Here is a 13,735-nt window from a genome sequence, read left to right on the forward strand (position 1 = left end):
ACTTCCCCACATCCTTCTCTTTTCTTTCCTTTTGCCCTGTTGGCTTCACGTTAAATCCCATCCCGCCACAAAACACGGGGCAGCGATGTCTGACGATCCGTGTGCGCGCACCGCTGCAGCGTCCTGCTTGTCGTGGGTGCCCGAGCAAGGCACCGTCGGGGCCAGCGGAGACCTGGCGCCATTGGCCCACCTGGCACTGGGCCTGATCGGCGAGGGCAAGATGTGGAGCCCCGAGACCGGCTGGGGCGACGCCCAATACGTGAGTGGGCCGCCGCCGGATGGGTGGCCGGCCGGAGGCTCCCCGAGCTGCTGCTGCGAAACGCGACCCGACTAAACCGGGAAGAGCTCAGAAAAGACTTTCTTTGAGATGATCGAGAACATATCCGCTCTTAGACGAGTGCAAGAGTAGAGCAGATACATTTGTAAAGGAGTAGCGGAAACTGAGTGCGCATAAGCATCACAGTCACCTCATCGAGTAACTTTGCATGCCGCAACAGCTCGAGTAGCAGTTTTTCCGCCAAGCCACATACGCAGGAAAGAATGGCCTCCTAGCTAACAATCTGTACAAAAGCGGATACGCGCACTCGCCAAATTTATTTCGTCATCAAAATAGAACCCCGTTTTTCCTGAATCTATGGTTTTCTGCTACTATTTTTTGCCCAGCGTACAGGTACGCACACAGCCGAAAGCCGCGAAGCCACCGCACCCTCGCATTATATTTACACTCCCCCCAAAAAAGCCCACGCACTGACTTGGAGCATTATCCTCTCCTTATCCCACGTTGCCCACAGCACCAATGTTGAGTGTTAATGCTATCTCTTTGGTTCGCCATTTGCGACCGTCCGCTATAGTAATGGCGAAAACGTTTCTCGCAGGTACTTGAATCGCACAAGCTGAAGCCAATTACGCTCAAGCCAAAGGAGGTAAGTGTATTGTCTGTATGAATAATAATAATCAATCAGTTATTATTTGTATGCCATGTAATAGTTCTAATAATAATAATAATAATAATAATAATAATAATAATAATAATAATAATAATAATAATAATAATAATAATAATAATAATAATAATAATAATAATAATAATAAAAGACCCGCAGACTTAAGGGAGTGCATGAAATGCATTTGATTTACCTGGCATGGAATGAACGAAGAGTATGTCGTCTGTGACAAGCCATTATGCTGAGAAAGTAAGAAACGGCTGGTGGTCAGGTAACTCAGGTTTCCTCGCGGGAAGAGACGTATACTCAGCACTGCTCGCCGCCACAAAGGTGACCACGGCGCCGTCGTGTACAGGAGATCGTGACTGAACGGGTGCGAGGTTTAAAAGTACAAGCATTTTCAAATTCGGGTTTAGAATATTTCTGAGTTAATTAGCGCAACATAATTACGTAGGGTAACAAACAGCTTTAAGAAGTACGCCGCTGTTACGACTCTAGGTGCGTGGCCGATGATTGACTCGGTTTGCCTCCAGTCGCGGCGAACATCGGGGCCTAGTAGGACGAAGAAAGAAGGGACTTTGTACAGTATGTTACATGATTGATTCTGATCTCAGTAAACAGGGCGCGCGCTCCTGGGTGCCGGGGCAAAATAAAATCGTTCCGGTCCATCCCTATTAAAGCGAAGCTTTCAATACCTCACTGATGGCTTCGTTCGTCGCGCAAAACGCACTGCAGGAATCTTAGATAGGTTTCACAAAACGATGGCGATGATAAGCGAAGGCACATCAAGCGTCTCAAGAAGAAAACGCTTCCCGTGGTCGGAATCGAACCTGGCTCCTTCGCGTTGTGAAGCCGACGTCTATCCGACGCACCATTCCGGCACGGTCGAAGCAGTTTGGGTTTTCGACTTTGACTTTGACTCAGGATGCATGGGAGAAAGCTTTGCATTTTAACATCTTTCTCTAAAAAAAGCAGCATTGATTTTTTTTTTCCTTTCCCAACGCTGTTGCCTGGAGTGCAACAATCAGGGAAACCCTGACAGAGTTCTCACACAGGAATATACACTCACACCGAGAGGGCACCCTTCCCTCTTGCACACGAGCATGTGTCGTCGACTTCGACGATGCTGTCATCCGGGATCAAAGGCCATCGAGTCCGCCGAGGCGGACAAACACCTCGGAAAGCTTCACATGCATGCGCGTCCAGCGGGCCGCGAGTCTACGTAATTGTGGTCGAACCACTCGTCTAAGTAAAGCTCACGGTAGCGCGCTCCCACATGTGCTTATGGTCAAGAAGTCGAAAGAGTCAAAAGATTCACAGAGTCAAACGATCCAATAAGCCAGAAACCGCGTCAAAAGGTCCAACGAATTATGAGAGCTTTCGGAGCTTTGGCTATATGAAAGTTAAACTACGTCATTTCATCGTATTATTAGTGTATTAAGCGCACGAAGCGTTGTTGTAAATCGAGGGGTCGTGTATTATTATTACAAGCGGCATCCACCAACAAAAGGCTCTGGGTGACCGCGGTTTAAGCTGAAAGCGAAAACGGCGGTGGCGCGTCAAAAGAGATAACCGCTGCGAAAGGCGCCTACCCGGCGGTTGTAGCGCCGAACAACTCGTTTGGAGGCCATTTTCATGCATGCAGCCGTTAAAGCAGCATGCGCAAGCAGCGACCTCGTATCGTTTATTCCAACACTGTGGTTGCTAACACAATGAGTTAGGCAAACCTCGGTACGGTTATAGCTTCGTCTTGGAGAACAAACGTGGTTTATGTTAAGTACATTAAAAGGAGCTACAGCCATTCTCTGGGACCTTAATTCACACGTAGCGGCAAATTTATTTGAAGTGCAGAGCTAATGAGAGCAAAATATTTTTGAAACTTCACTGTGAACTAACTATTATTCACAACGGCCTGAATCTCGACGCATATATATATCTACGTTGGTAGGCTTACGCGGGGTAATGTTTGCCTGGAAATATCACTGTTGCGCCGCCGGTGTTTTATTTTTAACTTCTGCCCTACAACTGTTCATGCACACGGGCACGAACAAAAATTTAGAGATTCATTGTAACACTATAGATACCTTTTATGTCTAAGATTAGTAAGAGACTTTTAGGAGGTTAAATAACGGCATACTTTAACATCTGCTGTGCAGGGTCTTTGTCTTCTGAATGGAACACAGCTCATCACATCTATTGGTGCTGAAGGTAAGATAAAAAAAAGTTGGTTCCGACTCTTTGTATGCTTCATAACTACGTGTTCGGCATATTTTTCTAACATTGCGGTTAATAACCTCTACCTATCTCAGGGAGAATTTTCAGGGAGAATTTTCACCGTACTCACATTTTTGTGAAACAAAACTTTCCCTCTATTTGTTTGCTCCATTCACAGCCGTGCAGAGAGCCACCATACTGAGTCAGCAAGCGGATGTGGTGGCAGCGTTGACGTTAGAGGTCCTCAAGGGCACCACGCGAGCTTTCGAAAGTGGTAAGCACTGCTCGACTCCAAGCGTGTCAACGCGCGTTTGGAAACATTCATCGTACCATTACGAGCGTGCTTCAGCCATTCGAAGCACTCGCATTTTCTAAATTGCGTCTTTATTGCTGTCGCCGTTTGCAAAAGGCGGCGGGACAGATAGATCTATGCATGTGGTGCATGTAGTTGTCGTTTTAGACATAGTGCTTATGAATGCAAATACTTTATACGCGTTTTAAAGCAGAACGTTTTATATAGACGCGAGCGTTCATTTGCCTTTTTGCCGATCCCCGCGCAACCTTGGATTCAATTTATATTTGCCAGAGTGATACGACGGGGGATTTTCTTTTAAAAAGTTGCACCATTACCAGCCACGCGTGATGGGAAAGATGTCTTCCCACCATCAGGGTAAATATAACAGCAGGAGATTGATTGATTGTAGGGTTTAACGCGCCGACGCAACCCAGGCGATGAGGCGCGCCGTAGTGGAGGGCTCCGGATTAATTTTGACCACCCGGGGATCTTTAAAATCGAACCCGCGTCCCTGTGTTCAGCAGCACAACGCCATAGCCACTGAGCCACCGCGGCGGGTAACAGAAGGAGATGTGAACCATCTAATGGGCAATAGCAGCAATCTCCGATACCGGAGACAACCCGTATGCCTCGGCTTTCTGCTTCATACAACACTTTGCAAGGAAATATAAAATGACTGCCCCCCCCCCCCCCCTCCCCCTTTGTTTTTGCATGCTTGTATGCGGCAGTTGTACCTCTGGTGCGATTGAAATACGGAAAGAAAGGCCTATACACGACGTTTCGAACGCAAAAGAGGGACAGGTGGTCAAAAACAGATGGCGTGCTTCATAGCTCAGGGGAAGCTTCGGCGGGTTATATCGCTAGAAATTCGCACTGTAGGCGCTCTTCTTTTGTCTTCGCAGACATCCAGAAAATCCGGCCACATTGGGGACAAGGCCTGGTAGCAAAGAGGCTGCGCGCCCTCCTGCACTCGGAGACGTTCCCGTCGGAGATTGCTGGTGAGAACAAGATGCAGCGCTGCATTAATAATAATAATAAACGCCGGCACGGAAAATAATGCTGCCAGAAAAAAGACTTGGCAGAAATGGTTCCGCAAAAAATGACCCTATGTGGCAAGTAAGGCAAAATGGCCCGTGCGGTAGTCGTGTTTTTATGCTGATGTTGCATTGTTTTGCATTGAGTAACGGGAAGCATGCAATTTCTGTGTTCAGTTGTGTTGCACCGCAGGATCCTAATACAACACTGTGCCGCACGGCTCCGTTTTCGGGGACATTTTTTCCCTATCGCTGTGTTCCTGAAAACATCGCTGCGGATGTATTTACTGGCGATGGTTTCCATTAAAAAAATAATAATAACGGCGTTTTGCAAGCTACCTTATACAAATCATGTGAATTCATTTCGCTACAGCGCACAGGAGTAACCAGTCACTGCGTCAAACAGGGCAGCTTTGCTGTATGACAGGAGTTATAATGCACTTTACTCTAAAATGTGATGCGCTCTGCGGCCCAGTGCAATGAGAAACGTGATCTCCTCAATGCGTTTTGCAACAACAGAGACCTGTTCTCTTTGTGTTTTTTAAACGTCAAATGGCATGCTGGGTCTCGTTATTCGCTCAACTTGATTCACTGGTCGTACTGATTGGTATTTCGCTTACGTTGTGACGAAGCAGATTTATGGGAGAAAGTGTAGCACTCAAGGAAGCTGTCATTGGTCGTATTGGACCAATGAAGTTATCCTCAGTCTGTAGTTTAAACATAGCCACAATTTTGAGGCCAACACGTGAGCCAAAAAAATTCAAGCAGTTTCACTCAACGTGAAAGCTGTCAAAGTGCGAAGCAGTGATTCGCCAGAGGGGCTGCGGCGCCTTCTCTTAACTAGTTTCAGTATCAGCCTGACGTTGATACCGAAAGTAGTCAAAAGAGGGCATCACGGCTCCTTAAAAGTCCTATAAAGAGACACTGGATTGAGTTTTCATTAATGTGGGGTAATTAGTGCGTCAATTCATGTTTTCCATATTTTATATTATTGCGTTATTTTATTTTATTTTATTATTATCTTATTTTATTATTAATTGCGGCCTAGTAACGGCAGCGTCCGTGGAAACGGCGCAGAGCAAAGATCACCACCAACACTTTGCATATGAGTAACGTGTGCCTCAGCGGCGCAATGGAATGGGCATAAGCTTTCCAACGCGAGTGACCCGGGTTCGATCCGGACAGGGGAAGCGGTGCTCTTTTCGAAGCCTCTGTTTGGGTGCGTAGCGCCGTGACCTCGGTAGCCAGATACCGGAACCCCAGACGACCAACGACGACAAGTCGTGTCCCTACAGTGCTCCGCACTTAAAACTATGCAGTCAGTAGAAAGATTGGGATGATGTTAGCGCCAAGCCCCTTTCGAAGGAATACAGGGGCGTTTTTACAGCAACGTATTAGTCCTTATGTCTGTAAAGGGTGCTCCACTGCACACGTATTCATAGTGAGGGAAAGCCAACTTCATAAGGAGGCTTATGAGGCTTATATTCCCTTCATCTACATGAAGGGAATATTGGGCTTTCAGAAGCCCTAGGATTTAAGGGTATCACAGAGGAAGTTAACTTCAAGGCTGTCGAGGGGACGAAAAGAACATTAGAATGCTGGTGGACGAAAATCAGAGAGGGGAATATTGCCTAGGACAGTTACCACCTGTAACAGAAAAAAAAAGTATTTTGTGCCTAATAAGCTTTTTGTGCCTGCCCTAAGCGGCGCTAGTATTGAACCAAAAGGGTAAAACATAGGTATAATAGTCCTTTTTGGTAAGATGACATGTCATCACCCCGATACAAAGGGGAAACCAATAGAAATCATCATCATCATCATCATCATCATCATCATCATGGGGCATGATCGAGCATGATCCCCCGTTTGCGCGGCGGGCGCTCGTTGAAGTCATCCCGAAGCCCCAACGACCGATGCGAGCCGAAAAATAGTGGAAGCTGGCAGTCATATTGCGACCCATGTACGTTGCGACCATGTACAGGTCCGCACAGAAGTAAACGAAGAATGGGAGCGGTGGCCGAATTGCATCGCTGCGCCTTGTATACGAGCGCTGCCGTAAACCAAGGAGCAGCGTTCGGTGGGTACGTTCGCACTGCAGCCGCCGCCCTATCCGATATGTTTAATCGCCATTCTTCTGGCGTGTATGACTGGGCGTGACAGTTCCCAAAAGGCAGCGCTAGGCTATCCAGTGGTGCTGGTTCCATTGCCGCTCGTAGCCGGCTACGGTGACCGAATCCGCCGCTGTTGGGTTCGAGGAAACTACGCAAAAAAGTAGGCTTCCGAGCGTATCTTATTGCGCTCCGTACAGCGTACTCATGAAATCTCTTCGGCATGGGCACAAGCGGGATATTTTTTTTCAAATAACGATAATTACCATAGAGACTCACACTTCTGGGGTGCTTTCTATATTCTTTAGGCATATTTTGCAGCCGCGTTATAATTTCGTGTATCGCCTTGGCACGCCGCGAGAAACCGGATAAGCGGAGAATACTATGCCACCTGTTAACAGGACTTTCATGGGTGCAGTTTACGGAGCGCAGCAAGGCATGTTTCCGTGCGTGCGCAGTTTCCTCGAACCCAACAGCGGCGGATTCCGCCACCCCTGCCGACTGCGAGCGGCAATGTAACCAGTGCCACTGTGTAGCCCAGCGCTGCCCTTTGGTAACTGTTACGCCCGGCCTGACACGCCAGCAGAACGGCGAATAAATGTATTAGATAGGGCGGCGGCTGCAGTGCAAACGTACCCGAAGAACGCCTCTCCTTGGTTCCCGACAGCGCTCCTACGCGGCGCAGCGATGCAATTAGGCCTAGGGTGCCTCGATGCCAGCGCCGCCGTACAGGGTGGAGACACCCTTCGAACGGTCCCGTGCCGCCGCTATTGGGTCAAAGTACTCAACGCGTTGTTCTTTTCGTTTCCCACAAGACCCAGCAGCGCGAAACAGCTAAGATGTATCAAACCTCGCCAGTAAACCACGTTTCGGCGGTAATTTTAGCGGTAGTTTTGATACAATGACTTGCTTCGGTGGTGAGCAAGTGACCCAAATTGGCGGCGCCAGCGTATACGTGTCTCCACCCTGTACGGCGGACGCGTGAATTAAGGCACCTTAATTCGGCCACCGCTTACGTGCTCCGTTTACTTCTGCGCGTGTCTGTACGTTGCGACTATGCACAGTCATGGAAAAATGAAATGCGACAACGAAAACATGAACCAGAACACACAGACAGCGCCATTTCTTTCCATGAAAGTGAAATTGACGCGTGGCTTAATTACAGCAACAAAGTTGGGAAACGCTGCTTTCCAAATATACCAATAGTGCAGCATTATTGGACCTCCAGGAACAGTTTTTTTTTTTTCAATTTTGCGTGTTCTGGTTCATATTTTCGTTGTCGCATTTCATTTGCCCATGACGGTACGTTGCGTGTTGCGACCATGGACGTTGGAAGAAATCGTTGAGCGATTTCGCATTTTTGACCATGTCCGCATGCAATGCAAAGTGAAGGCGTCCCATTTCAACACAAAGCGAGAATGTTTGTTCATAGAGCTCGGCGAATCTGCCTCTGTGCATTATACATGTCCTCATAAAATTACACATATCGGGAAAAATGAACCCCTTCTTTGCTTGTGGGCTTGTAAAAATTTGAATAGCTTTGGTTGTGGAGCGATTGCTACATGGATCGCAATATGATTGTCGGCTGCTGCTATTTTTCGGCTCGTATCGGTTCTTGGTGCCTGAGGATGACGTCATTGATCGCCTGCCTCGCAAAGTGGGGATTATGCTCGAACATAACAAGTAATCGTTTCTCAATAAAGATTTCTATACGCGCTTTTGTTTTATATTTTACTCCCAATGGAGGCGGCCTATCGCACACAACCACACACCATCACGCCTCAGTGTCTGTTTTTTTTTTTTTACTTAAGATGTGGTTTTGTTTTGGAGTGCTATTAAAAAATTCACTTTTGGTTCATACTCCACTCCATCATGTAACATGCCCCCCCCCCCCTCCCCCCGTTCCCCCCTCTGTCTGCTTATGAAGTGCGCATTCCCTTTTAAACAAAGTGAACATTCAGCCTCCACGCTTATTTGGACAGTGAGACTAAAGTTCCTTGCAGCCTCCACCATGAATATATATATATATATATATATATATATATAGAGAGAGAGAGAGAGAGAGAGAGAGAGAGAGGGGGGGGGGAGGGGGGGGGCATTGGACATAGGCACGCTTTTCAGTGGGACGGGATTCACTTCAGCCCCAGGTTATAGTAAACAAGGTGGGGTGGCGCTTAGGTGGGAGAGCGGTAGCTTTTTTAGGAGGCCCCGCGCAGCTACTAGGAGATGAAGGGGAAGCGAGGGACGCATGCACACTCAACGATGGGAGGCAGCCAGGCCTAGAGCTAACCGGAGAACCTACAGACATAACTGAGAACGTTGTCAGAAGCGATTTAAGTGGTAACAATAGAGCGAACAATTTTGTAAAATACAAAAATAGACCCCATAAGTGGAAAGGGGAAAACAAATGCAATAAATATTTAATCAGCTACATAAATATGCAGGGAGGCAGAAAACGGGATAAGTGGGTAGAAATTCAAAACCAACTTGAACGGGAAAAAATAAACGTGTACACTTTAGCCGAGACTCACCTCCGAGACCTAGAAGCACCACCTGTGATAGACAACTATGTCTGGGGGGGGGGGGGGGGGGGGGGGTTGCAACAGGACCACAGGAATGAAGAGAGGGGGAGGTGTTGGCATGCTCATTAAACAAGGGACCGACGGGCAGAGAGTGCATGAAAGCCGTAAAGAGCATCTATGGGTTAGAGGCACCATAGAGGGGAAAAATAGTGGTTAGGAGTGGTGTATCTGTGGACCGGAAGTGGTGCTAGGGAGGAAAATGAAGAAATGGTAAACTGTTTGAGAAGAGATATAAACGAGTTCAAAGATTCGGGTGAAATAATCTTAGTCGGAGATATGAATGCCCACATAGAAGGTTTGGATGGATACACAGACCACAGCGGTTCTCTAGTGATAGATCTATGTCAGGAAAACCGGCTTGTAATAGTAAACACGGAAAAAAAGTGTGACGGACAAATAACGTCAGAAAGCGGTAACAGACAGTCCCATAGACTATAGTCTAGTATCCGAGACAGTATGCGAAAGGTTGCGGAAAATGAGCAGAGATGAAAATGGAAAAGACAGCTTAGGAAGCGACCACAAGCGGCTTACCTTTGCATTTTGGAGGCGCAACCCGGACAAATTTAGAAATAGGTACAATCGGAGGAACTAACTTGAACAATGAGCAGTTAAAGATCATCGCTGATAGAGCGGAAGATGAAATCAATACCCAGACAAAAATTGGGATTACGACTAAATGATTGCGTTCATAAAGGGTAAGATGAATGAAGCAAAGCAACAAAACCGATGGAAAGGGAAGAGAAAGCCGAGAAGCTGGTGGAATAAGGAAATAAAAGAGGCTATTGACCAGCGAAGAAAGGCGTCGAGAGAATACAGAGAAGCAAAAAAGAACTGGCATGGAACCGGGGGTAGTGAAGGAAAAATGGGATATCTACCGGGGGAAAAACTAGAAGTGCAGAAAATGGTGCAAGCAAAGATCAAGCAGAAAAGCGAACAATGGATGGAAGAAATACGGAAGAAGGACAAAAGCGCGTCCAAGAAGTTTTGGAACCATGTAGAATTACTAAGCTCAAAAAACGATATCCATCAAAAATTCTTGATTGATGAGGAGGGGAAACATTTAGAAGGAGAGCACGCGTTGGCGCACATTCATCGAGTGATTAGTGAGAAGTTTAGGGCAATAGTGGTAGGGAAGCCTGCACCGATAACATCAGCGCCACAGAAGACTGCGGAAAGGGAAATAAGTTTGAGCAACCTTGATTGGAAAAAAGCAGAGCAAAAGGTCCCCCCCCCCCCCCTAGACAGCAGTGGGCCCGGACGGAATACCAATGCAACTGATAAACCTGCTTGGACCTAAAAGTGAGGAATCGTTTATGAGGGCAATAGATAAGGTGATACAAACCAAACAAATACCAGAGGACTGGCTAGAAAGTAGGATGAATTTAATATATAAAGGCAGAGGCAACAAAGCCAGTATTGATTTATACAGACCACTCACAGTAACGTCAGTGGTGTATAGATTCGTAATGCAGGCGATAAAATCAGAAATTCAAACATGGATGGAAGAAATTGAAATACTCGGGGAACTGCAGAATGGATTTAGACAAGGCAGTCGATTGGTTGATAATTTGTTCGTGAAAACGCAATGCATTCAAATTGCGAAAGCGCAGAATAGACCATTGTGGATTACGTCCTTGGACATTAAAGGGGCAGTATGACAACGTAAACAGAGAACTGCTGTGGAGAATGCTGAAACTCCAGGGATTAGATGACGAGTTGATACAGTTCCTTATAGCAACCTATAAAGACAATAGAGTGCACCTTACATGGGAAGGACAGAAATGCGCCCAGCAGGTTAACACCCATCGGGGACTGAAACAGGGATGCCCTTTGAGCCCAATACTGTTTATGCTTTACATGGCAGGGTTAGAAAAGAAACTGGAAGAAGGTCAAGTAGGGTGCAGCCTAATTCATATGCTACAAGGCGAAATGGTACAACAGCGTATTCCGGGAATGTTATACGCAGACGACATTGTTCTTTTAGCTGATAACCAGACCGATATGCAACGGCTAATAATTATTAGTGGCCAGGAAGCCACCGAATTCGGGTTAAATTTTAGCGCAGAAAAATCGGGAATAATGGTTTTCAATGACGCTACCACTGACGCAGTGTCTATCCAGCAAGGCGAATTACCCAGAGTAAAGGAATATAAATATTTGGGAGTGTGGATAAACGAAGGGAATAACTACTTAAGAACTCACGAGAGCAACTTAAAGGTAAGGGAAAGCGAAACGCAGCTACAATGAAGCATAGAGCTCTGTGGGGGTATAACAAATATGAAGTAGTGCGAGGACTGTGGAAAGGAGTAATGGTTCCGGGTCTCACATTTGCGAATGCTGTACTCTGCTTAAAATCAGACGTTCTATCAGGCCTTGATGTGAACCAGAGAACGGTAGGCAATTTGGCCTTAGGCGCGCATGGAAAAACAACTAACGAAGCAGTACAGGGAGATATGGGCTGGGCGTCGTTTGAAGTTCGAGAAGCACAGAGTAAATATGTTTTGAGATGAGGTTGAGAGCAATGGATCAACGAAGGTGGGCAGCTAAGGTTTTTAGGTACCTATACTTGAAAAGCGTAAACACGCAGTGGTTAAGGAAGACTAGAAGACTAACGATGAAATACGGAAAGAACAGTGGAGAATCCAAAACAGCCAAGGTAACCAAAAAAAGAGGCAAGGCCGATTGAACCGAATAAATGGAGAGAAAAAATGGAAGCTAAAACGTCGTTAGAGATGCACAGGGCTGAGAACTTGAACACCAGAAAGGAAAATTTGTACGATAATTCCCAGGGCAGTGCTTTGCTTTTTGAGGCTAGAGCAGGTTGCTTGCGAACTAAGAGCTTTGTGGAGAAGTATTCACAAAATGATGGGGTGTGCGAGGTCTGCGGAAAAGAAACAGAAACTATGCGGCGCATAGTGTTAGAATAGAGAGGGTATCCATCCAAATCTTATTCGGCTTCCAGAAGCCCTAGTATTTAAGGGTAGCACAGAGGAAGTTAACTTCAAGGCTGTCGAGGGGGCGGAAAGAAGATTAGAATGCCGGTGAACAAAAAGCAGAGAGGGGAGTATTGCCTAGGACAGTTACTACCTGTAACGGAAAAAAAAGTATTTTGCGCCTAATAAGCTTTTTATGCCTGCCCGAAGCAGCGCTAGTATTAAACCAAGAGTATAAAACATAGGTATATTAGTCCTTCTTGGTAAGATGACATGTCATCACCCCGCTACAGAGGGGAAACCAATAGCAATCATCATCATCGTCATCATCACCTCGCACCCCTCTGCGGACACCTATGCATGTGTGCCAGCAGCGTTGGTGACAGCGTTGCAGGAAGCCTGCAGATAGCCAAGCAAGTTGTCGTTATATGGATTGAGTTTATCGCCGTACGAACAGGCGGGACTGCGGCAACTCTCGCCTCTACATCAAGTGCTACGCCTGATCAATAGTCGTCTTCGGCTCTGGTTATGCTCCTTTATTACCACCCTTATACGGCGCTGACAGGACATAAAAGGGCGTATTTAGTATCGATTTCGTTGGCCACCGCGTGCATTCCCGCTCCTCCAATCAATCATCTTTTTTTCCCCTCGCAGCTATTATGCTGACTGGAACTGCGTCCTTATAATGCATTAAATGGCCAATTGAGCGAAAAAGACGGCGTCGGTGTTGGAATCCGTGGAACGGCCCCTAACCCACGTGTCCAGGAAGCGTTCGATGGCGCGAGGCGTTCCACGCGCTTTATCTTATCATCCATAAATGGCAGACACTTGCTGACCGGAAGAAGGGCATTGGCACCGCTGCCCCCTGCACATGTACCTTTTGTCACACTGTGTGTGAAGCAAACATGAACCATCTTGTTCTACACTGCTCCGCTTTTGATATTCATAGACTAAACCATAATGTTTTTCAAAATTCAGATATAGAAGCATTACACAGGGACATTCTCGGAAATCCTCAACACCTGGTGACCTTAGCCCAGTTTGGCGTTGCCAGTGGCCTGGCGAGCGTGATTTAGTGGGCACCTACCTCCCTCCCCATTCCCCCTCCAGCGACCTTCGGTCCTCCCCTTCCTAATAAAAGAATTTATCATCATCATCTTGGCTGTAGTGAAAAGTGGCTGACCGCGCCAGTACACCGCAGGCGAAGTAAGGGAGCGCAAGAACGCAGCCACACGAGTGGACGGGCACGGAAGTTTACCATGGTCGTCAACTCTCGCACAACACGGCGGTAGGAACAAGCCGCGGCGCAAAGGCAGGCGAAATATCAAAGCCGTTCGAAAGCGCAAAGCGGACGGGGATCGCGAAATTACTTCCAGCAGTACTACTGACACTGCAACTGTTAAGTTCTAAACGAAAAAGCAGGCGAAAGAAACGACCTAGAAAGGCAGCAGACTAATAATTGACTAGTATAGTGCAACAGAGGACTTCATAGTGCACCTGCAGCCCAGCGCATGCTGTCATCCCGTAAAGAATACATCTTGCACCGTGCTTCTAACGTAACAAGTAAATGACAGCAGCTGCTTCTGACTCCGCAGCTTTTAAATTTCTTCCCATTTCTGCTGCAA

The 13,735-nt window shown here is 46.9% G+C and overlaps 1 protein-coding gene across 2 annotated transcripts in view; it reads left to right on the plus strand.

Moving 5' to 3' along the window:
- LOC144150968 (histidine ammonia-lyase-like) overlaps positions 1-13,735 on the plus strand; it is a 61,228-nt gene that overhangs the window by 21,104 nt on the left and 26,389 nt on the right. For both annotated transcript variants that reach the window (XM_077682271.1, XM_077682276.1), the window contains 5 exons: positions 120-259; positions 876-923; positions 3,101-3,152; positions 3,337-3,432; positions 4,356-4,451. In XM_077682271.1, the coding sequence (XP_077538397.1) occupies positions 120-259; positions 876-923; positions 3,101-3,152; positions 3,337-3,432; positions 4,356-4,451 (432 nt within the window). The remainder of the gene's footprint in view (positions 1-119; positions 260-875; positions 924-3,100; positions 3,153-3,336; positions 3,433-4,355; positions 4,452-13,735) is intronic.

Source organism: Haemaphysalis longicornis, unplaced genomic scaffold (genome assembly GCF_048455015.1).
Source record: "Haemaphysalis longicornis isolate Haplotype H1 unplaced genomic scaffold, Haemaphysalis longicornis Haplotype H1 scaffold_1, whole genome shotgun sequence".
In the NCBI taxonomy this organism is placed as follows: domain Eukaryota; kingdom Metazoa; phylum Arthropoda; class Arachnida; order Ixodida; family Ixodidae; genus Haemaphysalis; species Haemaphysalis longicornis.